Below are 24,514 nucleotides of genomic sequence, written 5' to 3'. Positions count from 1 at the left end.
ATATCACTAAGTAAGTTATAAATTAAATGGTAGCATAAACAAGCCCTTATACATTTCCCAGTTTTGGGGAATTGAAATTTGTAAACTTAAAGTTTTAACAACAGCTTTGGGCATATATAAGACTATGCAAGAAGTTTATCTGAATAAATAATAATGTTAATGAATGCTACAGAGAAAAGCTTTATGCTTCAAGTTAAAAAAAACATACCACTAAGTTTAGAGCTGAAAGACGAACTACACTGGAAAATTAAATCCTATGGCTGCAGAACAGATACAGCATTAACAGCAGATTGAAAGCTTCCCAATCTGTTCTTTCAGTGGGCCTCAAAACTGTCTGAGAGGGAATCTTTTGGGAACAAAATATTACTCATTCAAATACTTTACCTTCCTGATAAGTGTGCTAACAAGAGACTACGAATACTAACTGTAATGAACGCTGTGTGATTTGGAGACCTGTCCCCTAGGAACCAGACTGAGATAATCAGCTACTTCTCAAATGGCAAAAACTTTCACCTACTATGGACTCGAGCTAGATTCAGATTTTAACTTATGAATGCAAGACTGCCTTACTTCATTACCAGACCATCTGCAATCAAACCCTGCCCCCATTTAAAAAAATATATAGTCAAAACCTCATATTTTGCAAACAGATCTTCATGGATGAAAATATGTGCTGGATGGAGCACCACTAACATCAGTGAGTGTTTCACATGTATCCAGTTGTAGGATGGGGTTAAAAATATGATGTAGAGACATCAGACAGAAGATGGACTTAAAATTAATATAGTCCATGAAATCACAACATTAGAGAATGTGTAAGAAGTTTGCCGTTATTTTAAACATACAATTAAAAAAAAAAAAACCCAAAATATTTGTCATGCTTGTTAAAACAATGTAGAAAAAAATTACTAGTTTGATTTTGCAAGTGAAACAAAATTATTCGTTACTGGGAGATATTTTGTGTGATGTCTGGTAAGCTATACTTTGCAAGTACTGGTTAAATATTCATTTAAATATTTGCATGCAAACCACAATGCATTCTCACTTTTCAATGCTGGAAAAGTTGCCATCAAATATTAGCTAGGGACTAGGTGGTGCAGCAAGTCCATGAACCAGTCCTTTACCATACTTAAAGAGACTAGAAAGTTAGCTAGTCTCTATTCAATCCACATCACACTTCAGCATAATTGCCATTCTCTGCTCAAGAAAACCTCAGGACTAGACTAAGTAGGTGTTTTCAACTGAGGTGAACGCAGAACTCTGTGTATGTGGGAAGAGGGAAGTGAAGAGGCAGAGACTTACATGGCACCAGGACATATTGCACGCAACCAACCACTGGCCAGATTGGTATTATTTAAGGTGACCACACCAACCCCTTGTTGTGCCCTGCATCCCCATGATCATCCTTATAGTATAATTGTGTATTGTTTAATGCAAAGTACGTCATATAAGATGTTTTGGAAGGCTCATGACGCACTGAGCACTATTGTTATAGTAAAATGTTTGTTGCAATATCATGTGTATGGTTATGAGGCTTCTCTATGTAATATTCCCAAAGATGTGTCCTCATGGCTTGAAACATATCCAGGCAAAACTCTTCAGAAGCAGAGGGGCTGTTCACACCTTGCTAAAGCATGTATAGGACAAACCCAGCTCAGCTTTCCAGGAACAAAGAACTGGTCTGGGCCTCAACGGAGAATCAATGGGACACTCGAGTGAGTCACCCCCCTTTCCTTGGCCAGCTTGGAGTCACATTGGGGTAATGCTCACTGACTCAGGACATGGATGAAACCATACAAGGACATTGTTTGTCACTTGACCTGGGGGGAGGGACCGGGGGGGGGGGACGGGACGGGGGACGGCGGCGGGCGAAATCCCTATAGGGGAGAAGGAACCTTTTTTAAAAGGGGAGACATTTGACATGTGTCTCTCTCTCTTCCACCTCCATCTACAAACACCACCAAGCAACTGAAGTACTGACCAAAGGGGAGAGAGACTGACTGACTGAAGGGAAACCAGCCAGCCTACAGTGAGAAACACCTAAGTTCATAACGTTGCTGAAATTGTCAAGCTTAGTTTAGAATGAGTTTCGCTTTTCTTTTCACCTGGACAAATCTGACTTCTTACTCTTTGATTTATAATCACTTAAAATCCTTCTGTAGTTAATCGTTTGTTTGTTTTATCTAAAGCACTGCGTTTGGTTTGAAGTGTTGGAGACTCCACTTGGAGTAACAAGGCTGGTGCATATCAATTTCTTGTTAAATTGACAAACTTATATGATCCTACATTGTTCAGTAGGCATAACTGAACATTGTAAGACAGAGGTTCCTAAGGTGGCATCTGGGACTGGGGTATTAGCTGGGGTCATTCTGTTGCATAGTCCAAAGAGTGGCTGGCTAGAAGCACTCACTCATTCAGTTAGGAGCAGCTTGCGTGCTGGAGGCTATGTGTGAGCAGCCCAGGAGTGGGGGTTTTCACAGCAGAGCAGGGCAAAGCGGGCTCCAGGAGTGGGGGGATTATGGTGACTCAGCCATTCACCAGTCCAGATCGCACTAAAGGAACATCACACCTCTACCCACACATTCACATACTGTAAAAGAATTAGAGAGTTTTACAGTGTACAGATCGTCATGTCTCCCATACAAGGTAGTTAACGCAGGATAGTATTTCCAAACATTCACAGATTAAGTCACCACCTAATCACTAGTGAGTTGAAAAAACAACTAATGCTTTGTGCTATATAGCATGAAGTTGCATATTTTACAGGACAATACAAGTTGTTATAAATTACCTTCTCCGAATAGCAGAATCCAGAACCCAGGGTATGTTTGTAGCTCCCAAAACCAAGATTCCTTCATTGTCTACACCAACCCCTACATCGGAACAGATAATATTTAATAATATAAACACTTTTTAAAAGCATTTTAAAACATTTTGAAAGGTTAATCTTGTAAAACTACAAATTATCTTCAGTGATCTTATCCAAGCTATATGTCAAACAAGCTAAAATTGATATTAATTTCTTTAATTAACCGTTCCTTAAAGCCATTAGTCTTACCTTGCATCTGAACTAGGAATTCTGTTTTAATCCGTCTAGCAGCCTCACTTTCATTTTCACTTCTTGATCCACACAGAGAATCTATCTCATCAATGAAGATAATAGAAGGTTTGTTTTCTCTAGCAAGCTGGAATAAGTTTTTCACTAATCTAGAAAAAAAATTAAGTTATCTTTCATGAGAAGATAGTAAGTTGACATTATTGTACTGCATCATATCAAGCTTACCCAGGGTAAGGAATCAGTTTTAAGTAGGAGGTTGAGAATTCTCAAAGAGGCAAAGTTCTTTAACTCTGTAAACAGTGCATCACTGTAATCAAAGTCATCTGGCAATGCTGGAGGGAAATGAGAACTATAAAGTATGGTGCTTCAGTCATGTTCTAGCTAGTGAAGTATCTGTTCATGTTTGCATTTGGTCCTTTACAAGCTGGTCAGAGCACATGAAGAAACAGACTCACTTGTTGTTCTATCACATGTTAGATGTAATCTAATAAACTCAAGAGACTTTGAAGTAGTAATACTGAATAACGACTTATGTAAATACCATATCTGTATCTGATAGCACATTAGTTCTCTTTACATCAGTGATTCTCAACCCACCGCACATGGGCCATTTGCAGCCCAATCAGCACACAGCTGTGGCCCATGTAACATCCTCAGGGCCATACAGGTTGTAGATATATTGTGTGGTTATGGCCTATGTAACACAGAGAGCTGTATACTTGATCCACAATGGTAAATAGGTTGAGAACCACTGCTTTAGATGAAGAAAGTAGCTGGAAGGGTTGATATGCCTAAGGACTAGAGAGATCATACACATTTTCATATTTGTTTGTTCAGGAAAAAAACAGAAGTCTCAGGGAAAACTCTGAAAAGTAACTAAAAATGGTGGTGTAAGGTCAGGGTCTCAAATCTGTTCCGTTTATAAGTGAAAAAACGGTGTTTTCTAATCGCAAAAAAAAGAAGCAACCTGGTGGCTTATATCTTTCCTGCTTTTCCATCGCCACCAGTAACCCTGACTCAAATTATATGAATTATAGGAATATTTAAAATGTTTAAAATTTGTGCATTTTTAACAGTAAATGACTTGCTTTTTCCTCTCAGATTTAACTTCCTTGGCATCTCTGGTGTGATAAGCTTGGAAGTTATTCCATCATCTATGAATCTTCCTGGAGAAACAAGACGGAGAAGATCCCTACATTATTAGTTCTTTTAAAAAAAATATTTAAAGAGCTTTTTCCCGGTAAGCCCTTCAGACTTTGTTTGTACATCACAAAGCAGCAAAAATAGCCAATATTTACCATTTTTCTCCTTTGAAGGTCACTTTTAATAAATCTACCAAGTGCTGTTACAAAATAGGAGGGAGAAAAATGATCCTCATAATAAGGGAGCCACAGCCAGGACCACATATGCTGAAGGCCCTCTTTTCATGCACAGCTATAGAAGAGAGAGTCAAGGTTGATGTGGGGAAGAAACTAAGTTTCCTGCCCTTTTTTAGTTTGTTATTTTAACGAGATGTATACAAGAGAACCTGCCAGAAATTTTCCAATGAAAGTGCTGGTTTGTGAACCTGAGGTGTTTCAAGAAAAGTTTGGGTTTTTACAACAAACTTTCAACAAATGACAGGCAGGAACCCTGACTGGCAGGCAGCTGGGGGACCCTGGGTTTCGAGAGTCTGCAGCCCCACCATGTGGACTGCCTCAGATTGGGGAATACTGGCCCTAAGTTGGGCTCAGGCCTGTAGCACGGCACCTGGAAGCTCTGAGAACGATGGCTCAAGCCAGTGCTCTAAGGGCTTCCAGGTCCTTGCTACTGAGCCCCTAGAAGACTCTCAGGACAGCTGGCTCCCCATACTGTGGAATCAGGCAGCCACATGGGGAGCTGTCCAGCAGCTGCAGATCCCAGAATCCCCAGAAGCTCCTGAGTGAACTGGACAAGAATGTCAGTTTCACTCAGAAGCAGCCACCAATCCCTGGGAAAATATTTCATTACAAATGCACCACGTTTTGGCATTTCCAAGGCGAAATTTTTCAGAATTCCCTATTCATGAGAAATTTCAGAACACTGAAATTTTTCAAAAACCTGCAATTCTGAGTTTTGGGTCTGCTCTAGCATACAAACTACCTCAAATGTTGCCTCCTTTTGAAAGCATCATGAAGTTGTGCAAGTATTTGCAAAAAGAAAAACAATGATTGCATTCTGGAACCTTCCCTGAGTAAAAAAGGAAAACGTGTCAAGTGTAAGCAGTGCAAGAAGGAGATGCAGGGCCTAGTTGCAAGAATGAAACATCATAATGAAAACTGCTTATTGAGAGAAAATGATGTGGATATGTCTGAAGAACAATGTGGATCAACTGGTTAGTAACTTTAAATCATTTTGCAATGCATCATTCCTCAAGACTCTCTCTCTGCCTTTTAGTATAAGTGTGATTTAACAAGTAAATTCCCAAGCTGTTTGCTATGTTGGACATTGCTAGAAAAAAAAGTTTAACTTAGCTAATCCTTACGGCTTGTTTAATTAGTTAACTAGGTTTAGAATCTATCACCCAAGTATACGGTACAGAAAGCTGCAGTAAGAGAAATCTAGAGTTGCCAGTTGCCACTGGATATCATTTTCTTATTTTATATTACATAATACGTGTCTCTTATTTTGGAACATCATGGTCACAGACCATAATGGTGATGCCATAAATCTATTCCCAATTTTATTTCAGCATAACTCAGCTTTCCCAAAGGAACCCCATCCTATACTTGTTTTCTCAAAAACAGAAGTGCCAATTAATTCTATGGGGCTTACTCCAAAATTAAGTGCACTCTAAGTGCAGTCAGTCTTAGCTTTTTTGGTAATTTGGAATCCAATCTGCATCCTTGCTGAAAAAAATGTAAATAATCAACTGAATAACAGAGTGAGAAGAACGACTATTCAAAATCATTTTTGAATTTTGTTTCAGGATTCCATTTAAGCATAAGAGACTTTGACTGTGACTGTCTATCTGCAGTAACTTCAGTCATCTGTTGGTACTTTTAGCAGCAGTGCTGCAACTAAATGTATTTCAGACAACAAAGTATTAGTAGCAAGCAAAAGATTTCAATCATCCAGAAAACCACCATGGATGGGTTTGTAGTAAGGATCAGCAAATACCAACAAGACACCATAGATGAAAAATTTGCTCAGTTCATTTATGCCACAAATTCTCCTTTGCGCATTGTTAACAATAAACACTTCATCGACATGGTTGAGTCCTTACGACCGGGCTACACTCCACCTGGTAGAGCAGACATTGGTAGAAGGTTGCTAGATACAGTGTATGCGAAGGAACTTGAACAGTGTGCAAGAAATACTGAGAGGAAATTTGCCAGTTTAAGCTCTGATGGGTGGAGCAACGTACATAAGGATCCAGTAATATGTGCCTGTGTGACAGACGATGGGGTTGCATCTCTTTCAGAAACAATAGATACATTGGGAAATGCACACGACAGGCTATTTAAAAGAAGTGACAGTGAAAGCTGTAATAAACTGTGAACAAAAATTCAACCGTCATGTGTGCAGTTTTGTCAGACAATGCTGCAAATGTGGCAAAGATGAGAAAATACTTAGAAGACGAAATGGAAGGATGCTGCTTAACAACATATGGCTGCAGTGCCCATTTAATGCATCTTTTAGCCAAAAACTTAAGTACCTCTTCTCCAGGAATAAAAGAAAGTGTTGTTGAAGTCGCAAAATACATCTGTAACAACCATTTTGCTTCAGCTTCACTGAAGAGAGCAGGAGGATCCAAACTAATTCTCCCTCAAGATGGTCGATGGAATTCTGTGGTTGATTGTTTTGAACAATTTATTAAGAACTGGCCTATTCTCGTAAAACTTTGTGAAGAAAACCATGATAAAATAGATGGAAGTACCTCATCCAAAGTATCTAACATTGGATTAAAGAGGATTGTAGAGCTATGCTCAGTATACTGAAGCCTATATCCATAGCCTTAAACAAACAGAGAAATTGTTGCTAGATTGTTGATGCTGTTGAAATTTGGAAGGCACTTCAAGAGACGTTGAAGAAAGAAATATCTCACCAGAAAGTTAAACTGCAGGCAATAAAGAAGTGAATGGATCAAGCACTAACTCCACCTCATTTTCTTGTGAACATTCTTGACCCCAGATATAAGGGCAGATGCCTAACTTCTCAAGGTGATGCTGCCATGGCATGGGCATCTCAAAATCACTCCTCAGTTATGTCAGTCATAATAAATTTCAGGGCTGGAGCAGAACCATTTAAACAGTACATGTTTACTGATGATGTTTTGAACAAAGTCACTCCCCTGAATTGGTGGAAATCATTAGCCAGGCACCTTGAAACAGAGTTCCTTCGGTTGCTAAGCCAACTTTTCACAGCAGTAGCTTCCTCTGCAAGCATAGAGAGAATATTTTCACTGTTTGGTATTATTCACTCAAAGCTAAGAAATCCACTGGGAGTTGAAAAAGCAGGAAACTTTGTATTTCTGTTTCAGTCTATGAATAAAAATGACAGTGGAGTGGGGAAGATGAGAGCTAGTTGTAGAAGTTTTAAGGACAGCGTACGTTTAACGTTGTGATGACTTGTCTGAGTTCAACTTTTTTTTTCTCCTTCAAAAAGTTTAAGGACAGCTGTCAGCCGGCAACTCAGGAAGCTGCTGTAGTTGCAAATGTGAAACATTTATGTAACATTTAAGATTTAGTTTAATAAAATATAGGTGCTATTGTGTTTGCGTGAGAGATTTAGTTCTTACCATTCCTAATGTATTGCTGCTGCATCTGCAGCTTGACATAGGTAATGAGTATTATGTACTATTTCCTAAATTAATAAAAATCAAGTTATCTAAAAAATTACACAAAGTATACCCTTCTAGATGTTGTAAAATGCTGTACTGAGATGTAAATTAACATGTTTTAGTGATCAGATTTGCACCATTGTTTAAGAGATATGTGAAGAAGTATCAATGGGAAACAATTTAAATCAATGATTTAAATTGCCTTGATTTAAATCAATCCACCCTGAACCAAATACCATTTAGTCTAAAAAAAATTCAGCTGAGCTACTTACTTTTCACTCTCTCCTAACCATTTTGAGACAAGGTCAGAGGAGGATATTGAGAAGAATGTAGAGTTGTTGGCTTCTGTTGCCACAGCTTTTGCCAAATAAGACTTTCCTGTTCCTGGTGGCCCAAATAGAAGAATTCCTCTCCAAGGTGTTCTCTTTCCTAAGAGAGTTATAGTTAAAGAAAAAAAAAGGATTTCCTTGAAGAATTTTGATACAAGTATCAGTTTGGTATAGAACTTGGTAGAAAAATGAATCCTCATCCAAGCTCAGGAAATTCATTTTTTTCAGTTGACAGAAGGTGGTAGCTGTTGTATTTACATCTCTTAGATTCATATACAACTTACTGCTTTATTAATAAACAACACCAATAAGCAGTTTTCCAAAGGTAGCAAATATATGAGAGAAATACAGCATATAACATTGTTATATTTAAAGTTACCATGTGAGATGAGTTGTTTCTTGAACCAACCTCTCCCTTCTCCCAATACAATTCCCCAGCTGCTCTCACCATTTCAGCATATATATCCCACCAACTTATGGAACAGAAGCTCTTAGAGGACACCTAAACTTAGGTCACCACTATGACAGGGTAAAATGCTTCTCATGCTTTTACAGCCACACCTCTCCCCCAAACTGTAATTGTTAGGATCAGGAATGTATATTAAATTTACCTCACCTGTAAACAGATGAGGAAATTTAATGGGCAATATCACTGCCTCTTTAAGTGCTTCTTTGGCTCCTTCAAGACCAGCAACATCACTCCACTTTACATCTGGTCGCTCCATAATAATGGCACCTGTAAAATAAGAGACAAGATAAACTAGAAGGTACATTCCTTTCAATATGTCAAAGACATTATGCTGTCATAAACAAGAATTAAAATCTTGGACCCTGTTCACATATGACAGCACGGCTTCCATGAACAGATTGCCATGTGTACAGATTTCAGCAATGTTTAACCACTATGCTTAAACCGGGTTCAAGTTCTGTTGTGGCTAATTAGAATTAAACCATGATTTTGCCAGCAAGTGCAAGTTTTCTAGGGATAGAACACTGTTCTTCTAACATATGGTTGTGTGTACACAAACTGCCTGCCATAGTCCTTTAAATCAGCGCCTGCAGTTTCTGCAGAAACTAAGCTTCTATTTAAAATAAAGTGGCTAGCTGTTATGGGAAGCAGTGTGGCCATGGGGACAGCGCTTTTGACTGGGACTCATGAGACATAGGTTCCATTCCTGTCTGTGCCCACTTGTCTACTGGATGACTGTGGGCAAATCACTTCACTGCTCTGTGCCTCAGTGTTCTTACAGATGGGAATAAAGTCTCCTTTGTAAAGCACTTTAAGGTCTACTTACTTAAGAGCATATTATGGACCTTGCCTAGACTAGGAAAAGAAATGCCTCACACCCCCCGCCCCCCAAAGGATGAAATGGCCCGGACTGATCGGGAAACAGTATGTTCCAGAGGCCTCTAAATGGGATTTTCCACTTAGGTGACCTAAAGACAGAAATTCACTGCTACCAGGCAATCCGCATATTGATAACAATGCCCAGATTTGCTAAAACATGCTGCTATTATAACTGGAATCTTGGTAAACTCTCATAGGATTAGGGAAATCCCAAAGTCAAAATTAACATAGATAAAACAGCAAAGCCAACAGGAAATGCCTATGGTAACACTGATCTGGAATATGAAAATAGTAGACTAGCAGACCAACCACCAGGAAATAAAATGAAGTTTGTGCTAGACTATTCCATTGTGAACTGAGTGCTTGAAGTGTTTTAAACTCCACCTCTGTTGGGAAAAAAGGGGATCGAAGGGGTCTAGCACCGTGATGGATGAGATTATATTAAACCTACTTAGCAGATTTTACCTCTGTTCCAATACTAAAATGTAAAATAGGCATAGGGTATATGGAAAGATTAATAAAAAATCATGGATGATAGTTTTACAAGATTCGTTAAGCCATTAAGAAACAAAGCTCTCTGGTCTTGATTTTGTCGCTATGATACTACTGCACAGCAGATTAAAGCCTTGAACGACCAAGAGGGATGAAACCCTTCAAAGGCAATCACTACTCATGCCAGTATGGAAAAGTCTAATTTCAGACTGAAACAGTCATTACCCACATGTTTGGGTTTTTTTTCATATTCAGTATGTCCTGGATGCTCTTCATACCATCCCTGGCCAAAGAAATATCAAACAGCATACTGAATGTTCTACTTTAGATTATTATAAGTGCCTTGAATCACAACAGACTACCAGCTGTTACATAAACTCAGCTAAAGAGTTAGTGGTATGTGTGTGAATGGAAAACCTATGAATACACACAAAGCTCATTTGGGGCAGACTACATTATTAAATCTAACCAACATCTACACTCCACAATAATAAAAGCCCTGAAGAATGCTACAGTCAGCTTCAGGAACTGATAACATGCTGATTATAGGAAATCTGAATGCTAAAGTGAAAGTGATCAGAACATGACAAAATATGTGGATTAGGAAGGATCAGTGTCAAGGTCACTGGTCCTTTAACATTAATTTTTCTCTGCCAGTAAATTACCTCAATATCACAAAATTCAATTGAACTCTCCAAATCAGTTACACAGAAACACCAAATAATTTCCTCACTGTACACAAAGCCATTGTTTTCTGCTACACTGAATGACTGACTTCAAGCTCGACTTCAAAACACAGAAGACTCATCTCAGCCAATCGAGAATGATGTTGCTGAGATAAGAGGAGAAACCCCGAATCACTATCTCCACCCCTCCCGTAAACGCTAATCCAATCTCTAAATTGCTTTAGCATTTATCAAAGATGGGTGGTGGACAGAGCATGCCAAGAGAAGAAGGGAAAAGAGTGCCAATAACAGGACTATTATAAACAAACACCAAGAAATACGTAAGTAAAACACTCTCCTTTACATAAAAGTTTGAGAAGCATGGGAAACTCAAATAGGGAAGGAGAAGAGAAGTAGAAGATATATTCCAGTCAAATAAACATCAAAACATTTCCCCTTGTGGTAGGCAGCAAGGACTAACAGGTCCGGGGAAAAACTGTAAGTGATCAGAAAGATCAAGGATTAGTAAATTAAGTCTTTCAGCTGCCCTTTATCTTTGTTTATTTAGATTATAAACTTGTTGCAGCAGGGACTCTCTCTTACTAAGTGCTTGTGCAATGACTACCACGACCTGAGTCTCTAGACACTAATAATAAGACTACAAATATTCATTTGGCCTCAAGAAGCTTCTCCCCTTTGGATCAGCATTCTCTCCTCGTGCATGCAGTAAGTCAATCCGTCGCATGTTAGAGTGGGGATCAAAGTAGACAGGAATTATGATACACAATTTAATAAAATCCAGACTTTCACAACGATTAGTTTACAATGAAGATGCAGAGGAATTTCTATTGTGTTTAACACTTTGTGGCAAGTCAATCCACATCTCTTCTGTAGACAAAAATCAGGCAATTCTAATTTGTTGGCTAACAAGTCACTTGATAAAATGATTTCTTTAAAAAAAGTTTCAGAACTACCTTGAAGTTGATTTTGCAGTTTCTTTTTTTCAGGATCATCAGACTCTCCTTCCCCATCACTGTCATTCCTAATTCAGACACAAGTAATAAGATGTTCAACTACAAAGACGACACTTGTCTTGCACAACAAGACAATTTTTGTAGATGGAAACTATAGTCTACCTCACACCTTCCATCATTTTGGTAGAAATATTCAGGAAAATGTAGTTTTTTAACATTGTATAACAGCATTCCATAGATTCTTTGAGGGCCTTACAGCCCTGCTGAATGAGGTCATTTTATTTTTAAATCACAAGATAAAAATATAAAGCCAAGTAGTGTCATTTTCAGCTTCATATAAAATGCTACATCTTCTTTAAAATATCTTTAACAATTGTAACCAAGTATAAGTTTCCCTATGGAGTTTTCATGATTTTTAGAAAATACTGATAGCCTAAAACCCCACCTCTTATGTTTTAATTAGATTTATTATAGGTACAATTGCCCTTTTTTCAGCACAGGCAGATCTAAACATTTATCCTCTACATTTCTGGAACAGCAATTGGAGTTACTGTTGGGATCCAGCTAGTGCTATGTTCCTCTTTACGCTGCTCTGGCAAACACAAAGGGAAATAAGAGCAGACATGAGGGAAATCCTTGGTTGGTGAAAAGTCAACATAGGGCATGCCAGCTGCACAGTCTTACAGCCATCATAAGTAGGTGGAACACAGTGCAGCGCTGAGATTTTACAAAACAAAAACAACCAAATGTTGCTTAGCTGACCAGTACTATAGCTAGAAAGGATTCTGGCATGAGTTTCAGGGACAAGCTACATTCACTGAAAAAAGAAACTAGAAAGCTTTGCAAATAAACTGTATTTAGTGTAGTTGTAGTGAACAAAGCAATTACTATGTCTAACTTATCAGTCCTTATCCTCAAAGGAAACATGCACAACACTTTCAAAAGAAGAGCCGTGGGGCTTAAATTCATAACACTATTAGACACTAGAAATCATGGACAGAACAGAGATATTGGATTTATGGCTTATTACAAAAAATCTATAACCCACTAACCCCCCCTTTTTGTCCTATAATTGCAGAGGTGTTAATGGGCTACTCTACTTTAAATGATCCCTTAGAATATGTGCTAACTACTTATGCTAAACAATCTGTTCCACCTTACATTTAGTTGCAATGCTCAGTCACAGTACCTTTCCTAGACCTTACATCTGATGAAGTGGGTTACAGCCCACGAAAGCTTATGCCTGCAGAAATTAAATTTGTTAGTCTTTAAAGTGGTACAGAACTCTCATTGTTTTTCCTAGACCTGTGACCTAGGAGAGCTGTGTGGCTTGAAGGCGTCTCTCTCATCAATAGAAGTTCGTCCAATAAACGATATTAGCTCAGTCACCTTGTCTCCCTTGCAAACAATTTAATAACTGAACATGGTATCAGTGCATTTATAAGACTTAAAAAATAAGATTAGTTCCTCCTCCTCCTTACCACCATCAGAGTTCAGGAGATTGCTTTTTTCCTGCAGGCATTGAAAACATTAGGCATTTATCGCAGTGCATTATACTGTCTGCTGCATTAGGTTCCTCTGAGGCCATCAACTTTCTGCAGAAAAAATATGGAACCCTGAACTCTGATATGGGAGAAGTGACAGTAACTGATTTTCACATTTGATATATTGCAATGTCCATACTGAATTCAGTTACCAATCTGAGTCAAGTACAACTTTAAACCCTCTCTACAGATCAATTACAAGCCATGAACAAGAACCATTTTTCTGCAAATCGCTAAAAGTTTACTGTAGTTTTAAGTTTCAATGAAGAAATAAAATATTAGGTATAAATGTAATTATCTAGATGTTCAACAAATACTGTTGCCAATAACAAGAGTTGGGTGAATAGAAAGATGACTAGCTGGTGCAGTGCATTGGAAACATGATACTGAGCTTTGACCTCTGGAGCATGTGTTCAGAACTAGCCCAAGTTGTCAGTGGTTTAGATCTAGTCACTTGGTGCTCTAGCTCTAGTTTTTAAGTAGCTAGGTGTCCATGTCATAGGTCACCACAGTTGCCATCCAGCAGAAACACTAAATGACCTGCTAGACGTGAATTAACTTGCAGTAACATAGATAAACTTATGGTATTAGTACGCATGCTGTCCCTATTGTTTGGTTAGCTATTGTACTTCAGTATTGCTCATCTGATACATTTCACACACATTAAAACTTACTTAAAACATTCTTTCAAATGGTTAACTTAAGTTTCAACTGCGTTTGGAACATGAAAAATAATGCATTTTTCTTCATCTTCTCCAAAAACATACCCTTTTTCATCAGATGGACCAGACTCTTTCACTGGCTTTGGTGGAGCTTTCTCTTTCTTTTTCAGATACTCCTTCAGTTTTTCTGCTCTGTCCAGATATTCTGTACACTTCGTTCTGATACTTTGCTTTGCTTTATCACCCTGTGCTTCATCTAAAAAATTGAAAAAAGTGTTATGCTTTCCTGGCAGCCAAAAAACCCCACATAAACCAAACAGAAAAAGGGTAATAATTCTGCCCCAATTTTAATACTAAATTTAATAGAATACGTAAGAAAGTAATGTATAGTAGATTCTCCAGTCTCAATGAAAAAAAAAGTAAATTGAAAGCCTCCCTCCTGCAAGACATCCCATTGTGTGCTTAGTGAAGGGTTCAAGAGGTATTTATTTGCTTATATTGCCACTATCCACCATATTATCTGAGCATGAGCCAACTATTTCAAGAGACACTTCTTTCTCCTTATCCTGTAGGAGAGAAGATTTGATTAAGTTAATAGGTTTTTACTTAAGACGCACTTTGAACTGGACTCTGTATTGAATGGGAAGCTAATGCAAAGAGCAGAGCTCCATGGCGATATTTTTATCATGATTTGTGATAAGCAGATGGGCTACTGTGGTTTGTACTAGGTGGAGCTTTTTCCAAGCATGTGGCATCACTCCTAGTTATGAGCTGCAATAATTAAGCCTGCAGATCACAAGTGTGGCAGTCACTATGACCAGGTTTGTATTGATAGGATGGGGTACAACTTTCTGGCCAGTTGTGGATGTGTATTGAATCCCATGGCTATATGGTTATCTAACATTGTTATGGTTATCCATAACATGATTCTCCAACATGGTTATCTCAACAGCACTGAGATTAAAGGACAGGGCTGCAGACAGAACCAACAGTGTGAAGGAAAATGCCTCTGTTAATGGAGAAGTTTTAGGAGGTGGCAAGTTCTTCAAAGCACTTCCTTCTTGCTACCAACATCACCTCCGTTTTACCTGGGTTCAACTGGAGCAAGATGCTTTCATCCAGGTATTGAAGTTCATGATACTCTTAACAGCAAAAGTAAATGAGATGTTATCTGTGCATTGTCTCATGTTAACCTACCTGTTCTCCCAAAAGCTTCAGACAGATGTTGAATAATATAGTGGAAAATGACTGAGCCTTGTGGGATTCCACAGGGGAGGGCTTTAGAAGTAGAGGATCAGTTGCATATGACAACATTATGGGTTGGAATGACAGGATTCGAGCCATTTCAGGGTAATTCTGTTCACCCCAAAGCTTCTTGTAGGCAAGCCAGGAGTACTTGGTAATCAATAGTATCTGATGCCACAGATGGCCATCAAAATTAAGACGGATGCCCATCCCTTGGCTAGAGGCAGGAGGTAGCCATGTACCACAGCATCAAGCACTATCTCTGCATCATGACTTGTCCTAAAGCCTAACTGAATGTGGGCTTGTCTACACTTTAGTGCTGTAGCAGTGCAGCTGTACTGCTACAGCACTCCCGCCGACATAGCTCTGTCCACATTAGTGCTTATGTTGGTGTAACTTACGTTGCTCAAGGAGGTGGTTTATTTATAACGTAATATAAGCTGTAGTGTAGACGTAGCCAGAGAAGGATCAAGGATACTGTCAACTGGATAGCTTCTTGATTAGCTTGCTTAAAAAACAGATGTTAGATACTGGGCAGTAGTGAGAGAGATCATTAGTGTGGAGCAGTGGTTTTTGTTTATTTATATTGTATGTACTTAATCCCCATCTGGAATCTTCCTGTTTCTTTAAAAAAAAGTTGTTCTTCAGATTGAAATGGATATGGTCATAAAATCTGACCAACCTTAGCTGAGTAAGCTTGGAAGCTTGTCTCTCTCACCAACGGAAGCTTGTCTAGTACAATATATTCTCTTGCCCCACAGAACACAAAATAGATAAAACACAAAAACCATACACAAACAGCCCTGAATGACCAAAGGGAAGTTAAAGATTTTTAAGTTATTGGATACATAACAGCATTGTTAAATTGGGGCAAGTTTGCATTGGTAGACTTGGCAGAAACAACACATTTTAAGGTGGAATTTACTTGAAAAAGGCATCTTCTTGCACATCAAAGGCAGAAGGAAGAATTCAGGTATAAGAGGCAACAGAGAAGAAAGTATGCAGACAACAGAGAAAGGTGTCGTCACGCTGGCTGGATTAGGGTGCCCTTGAGGTGTATTCAGGAGCTCTGATTACTCCCTTCTACACCAACCTTGTGTTAGGGGCGTGATGCTGGCTGGATGGGGAAGGGGGACATTTATTATGTTATTTAACATAAATACATCAGAATCATAATGATTAGTGTGAGATATGCCATCTCAGGTACTGTTAAAAAGGCTATAATGTGCTAAGTAAGATGATAATGTTTATGTTCATGTGTTATACGTGTAATGGAAGCTATGGATATGTTTGTATCTATATTTCATATTGTACTGTGTTTCTGGGCGACACCTCAGACAGGATGGCTGCAGCACAAGCGCCTGCTTAATGGCCCATTAAGGAAACTCACAGGTACAATGGGCCGGGGGAGAAGCCAGGGATATACCTGATGAGTCACCAGTCACTCATGTGACCCTGGACTCCATCTTATTCCTGTAAACTTCCACAAGCAGCATGGCAAAGGCCAAAGAACATAAAAGGCAGCTGCACCACATCCATTTTGTCTTCAGCCTACCTCTGGATCAACTCATCTACAACTGAACTGAACTTAAGCTGTGAAACAAAGGACTGAGACCCATCCAGGTACCGGATGTATACCAGAGGGACTATACAAGCCTGCAAACTCCACAATTCTATTAGAAACCTGATATATATGGACTTTCAAATCACTTGTATGTATCTGATTGCTTTAATCCTTTAACATTTCTCTTATAGTTTGTTTCTTTCTTTTTATAATAAACCTTTAGTTTTAGTTACTAAAGGATTGACTGGCAGCGGGGTGTTTTGGGTAAGATCCAAACTTATATTGATCTGGTACTGTGGCTGACCCTTTGGGGTCAGGAGAAACCTTTTTGGTAAAGAGTAGAGAGTTTTAAATAACTGGTCTCTTTACTGGACCTAGTGGCTGATCAGGAGCCACAGACTGAAATACAATAAAGGGGACTGTATGTATTTTTATTTTGGCTTCTTGATAACCAGTGTGGGGAATCAGAAGCACTGATTGTGGCTGGTTGGGAAGCCTGACTTCAGTGTCACCCACCAGTGCTGGGAGAATCTGCTCTCCTTTTACAGCCTGCCCTGACCTTGGCATTTTCAGGTGACTACCCTAGGCACGGGTGGGTCACAGAAGGATATAAAGAAAAATGTAGACAAGGTATAAGCAAGGCAGAAGAAAAATGAGAGCACATATATAGGCCTAAACTACGTGTTCATTTGTGCAAAATCTTGAAGGTAAGCATTAAGCAGCTTGAATTTGATGTAGAAAGCAAAAGCTGTCAGTGGAAAGAATTAAAAAAAAAAAGGGAGTATGACATGATTTCACCAGCAAGCAAAGATGGTAACTTCTGTGGGGTCACTACACAAAGACTGGCTTTCCAGATAACAACTTGCTTTTGCTACATGAAAAAGAAGAAATACTTAACCCTTCCCACCTTCCATGTGTTCCCCCTACACTGTAGCCACCTTGAAACTTTCTGAAAAAATCTAATGTTGGTAGTAGATATATCAACTAAATATCAACAAAGTGAACTATTGACAAGATTGGAGTAATTGGAGAGCATGAGTGGGGTGGAAGAGGAAGAGAAATATATACCCTTAAATCAAAGTATAACTGGCAAGTTTCATTTAGTGTTTGAGAGATTTCGTATCTTTAGACAAAACATTTGATTATTCTTAACATGATGAATATTTTCCATTTTGGTTCTATCAAGTAGACTATTGTAACTTTATATAATTTTTAACTTTTAAAAAATTGCAGTAAATAGCTAGCTAATGTAGCAAGTCTTACATTTAACTACATGGAGAAAATACTGCACAGCATGTTGGTACAAGCGGAGTGCTTCCTCATAGTTTCCTGCTTTGTCTTCTTGTGCTGCCTTGCTAGCAAGGTCTATTGCTTTCTGTAAAACAAAAAAAGTGATATGATTAAAATGACAACTGTTATGCAAGAGTACTGCAACAATGGAGTGATAATTTAAGCTGTTGCACTGAACGCTGATGTCTAGCCTTTACAATATCTACCATGCAAACAAGTTGAAGGTAATTGATTACAAATCCACTGGGACTGTCCTTGTGCCATTCCAAACTGCTAAAATATTATTAAATTGCGAATACTATGTAACTCTTAATTTGCCTAGAAACTGGATCTATTTCCATTTTGTGGTAATGACACTTATTTCTAGAAGTATCGAAATAAAACTCACTGAGTTCAATTGACCACCTGATGATCACATTCAGCAAAGGAACTCATGCATCTTCATTAGTGATATGCAAACCAGTCTTTTTGTAAACACCGGAAGATAATTAACCCAAAACAATACCAGAGGTACAATTAGTAGAAATGTTAAATTTATAGGTAATACCAATACCCCCAGTTTTACTGCAGATTGAATAAAACTATGGTGCATTGAACTGAGTTAACTCTTCCATTACCAAATGAAGGAACACACACTAAGAAAAAAAATTCAGAGACTCCTGGATGCAGCTGGGTGATACAGGTCTTACCAAAGTTTTTATTTTGCTTAACTATATCATGTGACTAAGTATAATTATGCTTTCTCTAATGATAAGTCTAGATGAGTTTTAGCAGATTTTTTTTCTGTGTTTTCTTTTGTGTGCCAAACCAATGTTTGCATTTAAAGAGCAAAAATCCATTTAAAAAGTTTTTAAAATGAATATTAAAGTTGCACAGGTAAGTTCTCAAAAGTCATGAAGTACCAAAGCTGAAAATACATGTGCTATCATAACTCTTCTCCCCTTGTGCATGTGTTGCAAGACAGTTTATTACATATTCACATACAGTATTGTCTACAGCTGAGTAAAATGCTTCTTGCCATCCAATGATGGAGGACTCCACCCACCTCACTTCCTGATAGATATTTCATATAAATGACTTGTGAAGTGCATTTCTGCAAGATGCCATACCTACATATCTAAAACTATAAAATATGAAAAATAGTATATGACCATATCATCATATGCACAAGGAAGAGAATCAAGGTTGGCCATAAAGCCTTAACTAGGAAAGGTCAAATTAAGGTCTGGATTCTACAAACATGTATGAGTAAATTTTATTCACACAAGTCACCCCATTAATATCAATGCCACTACCTGCTTGAATAAAAACTAACTCACATTTAAGCATTGGCCTGCAAGAGCTTACCTGTGCAACTTTTAGGCCCTTTTCCTGCAAAGACTTATGTGCTTAACTATATGTACTGTGAGTAGTCCCTATCAAAGTTAACTGGACTACTCATGGTAGCAAAGCTAAACATGTTCATAAGCCATTGCAGGATCAGGGTCTTATTTTCTTTTAATGTAGTTCGGCAGAATACAAATGAGTGTAAAATCTATTCTACTAGGGTTCCCAGAAATAGTCTTATACATGACCTCCTAGTTCTTTACAGCATATTAAAATTAAAAGTGAAAAACCTTACTGGCTCTTTTTACTTTTCTTTCCCGTTTTTGTGTTTATCTCAAAAACAAAAGAGAAAATCTCCCCCAGTAAAGAATTTGCTGAAAGTCTATATTGGAGGACTCAGTTGTAGACTGGAAGCTCTTTCAGTACAAAACCTCAAAAAGTTGTCAGCAGTCTGAACAGCAGCCACTACCCCTCAGTTAATCAAGTTCCATAGCCTTGGTATCTCAAGAGTGACTTCCAGGAAAATAGGGCGAAAAAGGACTGAAATCCTAACAAACAAGGAGGAAGAGCATTGTATAAAAGGGAATTTTTTGTTCTTTCCAGATTGCTTAACAGCTACAGTTATATTTGTGGATTGAGAAGGGGAACAAATTATTTGATGATTTTACATTTCTAACAAGATATTTCGAATTTGATTTTATTTGGCACACACCAATATAAAAATATCACCACTTAACTGCTAACAATGTACTTAGAGTAACTATACCACATATGTGGTAAATGTTGTTATATTCAGTTCTCTCACATATAGTTGTTTCCTCTACTAACTGTACAAGCAATGTGACCACACTGATTGTGGAAACTCAGCAACAAGACTGTCGCTAGCAGTTTCAACTACAATATGTTCTTGTGCTTGGTCTCTTGTGCGTACATCCATGTCAGGATTTGGGCTTTCTCAAATGTGTCAGGCAAAACAAAGGTGATACAGCAGCAGCATCAGTAGGGATCAGAATAGAAGCAGCACAGTACTGTATCTTTATTGTTTTGTTTGGTTTTGACTCAACAGCACTGGAGCAAAAACATTAATCTATCTGAAACCAAAATGAAAAGGAGCTCGTTTTAAAAGGGAGACCTTTTAAATGTTGCGCAAGAGGCCTGAGCAACCCGGTATGAGAAAAAGGTGTGAGAAAAATTTTGAATCCATGTCTCTGTGAAATAATGAGCAAAACCTTTCATTCTGGGGGGTATGTGCATGTGAAAAGACCAGCTGTTAAAGCAAATACCCAGTAAATGAGGAAGATGTTACCCTCCTGCTCTGCTCCTGCCAAACAAAATCTACATAATTCATTGGCCACTTCTGAAACCCACTTAAAATAGCCTGAAAACCCACCCCTTTTATAAACACAAGTAAATATTACATAAACAACATGTTAGACTCTAGAGATTCCGGGATATCAATTTCACTGTGGCAAGGAAGTCTTCTACAAAATGCTCTCAAGTTCTATGATAATACAAATAATAGTGATTCAGGTTAAAAAAAAAAAAAAAAAAAAGGTGGAAACTCCTGGTCTACATCTGTTTTGTGACATCATAACTATTTCAGTTAGGGGTGTAATTCTTTTTTAAAACCCAAATAGTTAGATTACTATAAGCACCTTTGTAACGGATACAACTACTTTCATGCTAGAAGCATAGTACCATTTTAACTATACCAGTACAACTTCTGTGTGAAGACAAGGAGAGAGGAAGCCTGGTGCAAACCAAAAATAAATAAATACAAATAAAATAAAATAAAAAAAAATGACTGTAGAGCAGAGGAGATATTAAACACGACAGATCTCGTCCACTCTAGACTCAGATATACGGCAGCATGAGGGAAACATGCTACTTCAAGTTACCAGAAGCAACTGCAGACTGAAGGGAAAAGGGAGGAGGAAGATCTCTGTGCGCTCCCCTGGGAGCAAAGGAGGCGGCGGCAGAGCATCAGCGCAGGCAGGCAGCGAAGCCGGGCACTACCGGCGAACGGGCCGAGAGGGGATGACACCCGGCAAGCGTCCGGAGGAGTCCCGGACTCGGTTTAAACTGTGACGGCGCCTGCCAGGCCGGGCCCCTCGGGCAGTGAAGGGAGGCAGGCGGAAGCGGAAGCACCAGCCGCCAGCACCTGGCGGCCGGACACTGGACACTATCCGCCCAGCTCAGCCCCCTCGTCCGCCCCCCACCACGGACACCCCCTGCCCCGCCTCGGTCCCGACACCGCGCGGGGGACACCGTGGGCGGGGCCCGGCTCCGCCTCTCCCTACCTGCAGGTTGGATGTAGCCGCCATGGCCGCGCTGTGTCCGCTCCGCTCCGCTCCCTGGCGCTGCTGCTACGCCCCCCCCCCTGCGCGCGGAACCCACCGCGCCGAACCACCCCGCGACACTTCCGCAACCACAACGCCGCCGCCGCCGCCAATTCCGCTTCCGCCCAGCGTCACTGCGCGTGACGTCAAGCAGCCTCTCCCCTAGGCTGCGGCTGGGAATGAGGTGGGAAGGCCGGGGCGGGGGGCAGGGCCTTGTGCGCAGGCGCAGGAGCGCGCCGAGAGGCAGTTCCGCGGCTGCCGCTCCCCAGGGTTCCCGTGACGCGCGAGGGGTGTGGCCAGGCCGAAGCCAGCGGCCTGCCGCCCTGTCAGTCAGGGCGGCCCCACCCCCGTTCCAACCCCCGTCACGCGCCAGACGCCTCATACCCTCCTCGCGGGCAGCTTCGCTCGTCGTGCTCCTAGCAATGGGCTTGCTGGGGTCGGCGGGCACCTCAGCATGTGTCACTTGCAGCCAGCCTGTGGGGCCCCGTGAGCCGGCCCTGCCTTCTCCAGGGACGCACAGCGCCCTGCGCAGCCCTGGCCATGGCTGGAGCACTTGGGGGGTCTGGGTGCATGCTGCTCTGCTGACCTCCACAGTCACCTGATGTTTAAAATTGGACTAAACCGCTTCTCAGCGGGCCCCCTGGTTTTCTGTTTGGATGCACAGCGCCTAGCACACGGATGGGTGCTATCAAACCATAGCGTTTACATGGGGATTTTGTGCAGGGTCATGGCTCGATACCCAAAGTGATCCATCTGCACTCCAAGCTCATGCTAAACAGGGGAGAGAGGGCCTAGAGTTCCCAGTGTTGGTTGGATATAGTCCTGGAGGTTTCATCGCATGACATAATCTTTAATCAAAGATTAATCTTTAATTCCTAGAGGCTCCAGGACAATCCTGGAGGGTTGGCAACCGTAAGAGAGGCCCAGATTGCTACAGGTATTTAGGTGCCCAATTCCTATTGAAATCAGTGGGTCCTGAAGTACCTTTGAGGATCTGGGCTATAGAGACCAGGCTAGACCCCTGCCTCTTTAGTCTCCCAGCCTCAGAGCAGCCCACAAGGAAACAACGAGCTTTTCTGTATATGACAGTGGAATTGTGGCTTAGTGACAGTGCTTCCATAGTATGCTGCCAACTGTGAATTTTGATGTAATTTTATAGCCATGTTGGTCCCAAGATATTACAGAGACAAGGTGGGTGAGGTAATGCCTTTTATGGTCCAATAAAATATATTAGCTCACTATGAGCGATGTGTGACTCCTGCATTTGGAGAGACGGGGCACAAGCACTGAAAGCTCCCTGAAAGTGTGGGGGACCTCTGCTTGGCCTCCTCCCCTCAAGGCCCCACTCCAGCTCTGTCTCAGGCACTGCTCCCACTCGGCCCCCTCGGCCCCCACCCGCTGCTCGTGCCTCTCTGTCCCCCCCAAGGCTCCTACACCTGCCATTTGCACCTCTCTGTCCCTCCTCCAAGGCTCCCCACCTGCTGCTCACGCCTCTCCTCCCCCTCCCCTGAGGTCCCCACCACTCGCGCAACTCCTCCCTCTCCCCTCGGAGAAGCATGAGTGGTGGGGATAGAGAGGCATGGGCAGGGGGTCCTCAAGTGTGAAGAGGTGTAGGTGGTGGGGGGTCTTGGGGGAGAGGGTGGAGAGGAGTAGGTGGGGGGCATCTCGGGAAGAGGCAAAGTGGGGATGGGAAGAGGTGGAGTGAGGGCGGGGCCTCAGGTGGAAGAGGACGAGCAGAAGCGAGGCCTTGGGGCAGAGCACAGGTGGGGCCTTGGCCCAGGCAGGCAGCGGCACTCCAAAGGTGGTGGGGCCAATACACTTCCAAAGGGAGGTGTGTCGCATCCTCTTTGAGGAGGCTTAGCCTTCCCTAGCATCTTATGCCCACCGCCCATGTAACTCACTCACGTTTTCTCTCTAATATCCTGGGATCGAGACGACTACACTACCACTGCATATAACAATGGAAGATATCAAATCTTGCTATCTGACATGGAAACTCGGCAACATGAAGATAAAGGAAGCAAAACTTACCAGCAACATATAATTCCGGAGCAAACGCAAGAAACAAAACATCATCTCCAGTGGTTTCACCATCTATAACCCTCTGATCTCAACATACAACCAGAAGCTGGTCCAATAAAAGATATTACCTCACCCACCTTGTGTATCTGTGAATTAGGGTAGAAATTGTCAGTCTCAGGGCATGAAAAACGAAGCACTGAATTAATATAATACTGAGAACCTGAGTCTGAATCCTCAAGCTTTTACTCAGGCAGAATTCATTGAATTCAGTGGGATTTGCATCTACATGAGAACTTAGTAGAAACAAAAGGGTTTGGCAGCTGATTTTTAAATTATTTGGGTCCATACAAATTTTAAATTATGTCTGCCAGACTCTTGCCATAAAATTCCATTTTTATCAGATAGTGCACTATTTTTTTTTTCTGTCTTTCTTTTTTTTTCTTTGTAATTTAAGGGAACTCCCTTCCCTCCCAAAAAGAAGTGTTAACTTTTTGGAATGATTGTCTCTGTCTTTCACATCATCTGATTTGTATGAGCCATGAGTGACGAATTGTTATTATTTACAAAACCAGTTCTTGATGAATTCGGTTTTGGTTGGGAGCAGTCACTCACCTGAGTTGTACTAATGAAATAGAAGGTAACATGGTATTCCCCACAGAGTATTAGAGGAAATTACTCACAGCAAGTGCCAAATTATAAAATAGTTTTGTGACATCAACCTACTGGTGCTAAATTTTTTTTCCTTCCTCATATTAGTATAATTGCTTTAATTGATGGTATTTCAAGAACTGTTCAGTTGATTCATAACTCCCCTCTCCCCACTTCCTAGTGATTTAAATAAAATTAAGTGATTTT

General features: G+C 40.5%; 1 protein-coding gene across 2 annotated transcripts in view; it reads right to left on the bottom strand.

Annotated features, from left to right (window-relative positions):
- The window catches only part of VPS4B (vacuolar protein sorting 4 homolog B), a 33,830-nt gene extending 12,109 nt beyond the window's left edge, over positions 1-21,721 (bottom strand). For both annotated transcript variants that reach the window (XM_067567918.1, XM_067567917.1), the window contains exons 1-8: positions 21,599-21,721; positions 17,946-18,057; positions 13,979-14,129; positions 11,668-11,735; positions 8,805-8,924; positions 8,132-8,288; positions 3,059-3,207; positions 2,792-2,873 (exon numbers count right to left, since the gene is read on the bottom strand). In XM_067567918.1, coding sequence (XP_067424019.1) covers positions 2,792-2,873; positions 3,059-3,207; positions 8,132-8,288; positions 8,805-8,924; positions 11,668-11,735; positions 13,979-14,129; positions 17,946-18,057; positions 21,599-21,622 — 863 coding nt within the window. In that variant the 5' untranslated portion in view covers positions 21,623-21,721. The remainder of the gene's footprint in view (positions 1-2,791; positions 2,874-3,058; positions 3,208-8,131; positions 8,289-8,804; positions 8,925-11,667; positions 11,736-13,978; positions 14,130-17,945; positions 18,058-21,598) is intronic.
- Positions 21,722-24,514: the final 2,793 nt, after the last annotated feature.

Source organism: Emydura macquarii, unplaced genomic scaffold, assembly GCF_026122565.2.
Source record: "Emydura macquarii macquarii isolate MOO-44397 ecotype Brisbane River unplaced genomic scaffold, CSIRO-AGI_Emac_v2 contig_2825, whole genome shotgun sequence".
In the NCBI taxonomy this organism is placed as follows: domain Eukaryota; kingdom Metazoa; phylum Chordata; order Testudines; family Chelidae; genus Emydura; species Emydura macquarii.
Note: the sequence above shows the minus strand (reverse complement) of the source record. Positions and strands in the feature narration are given on the sequence as shown.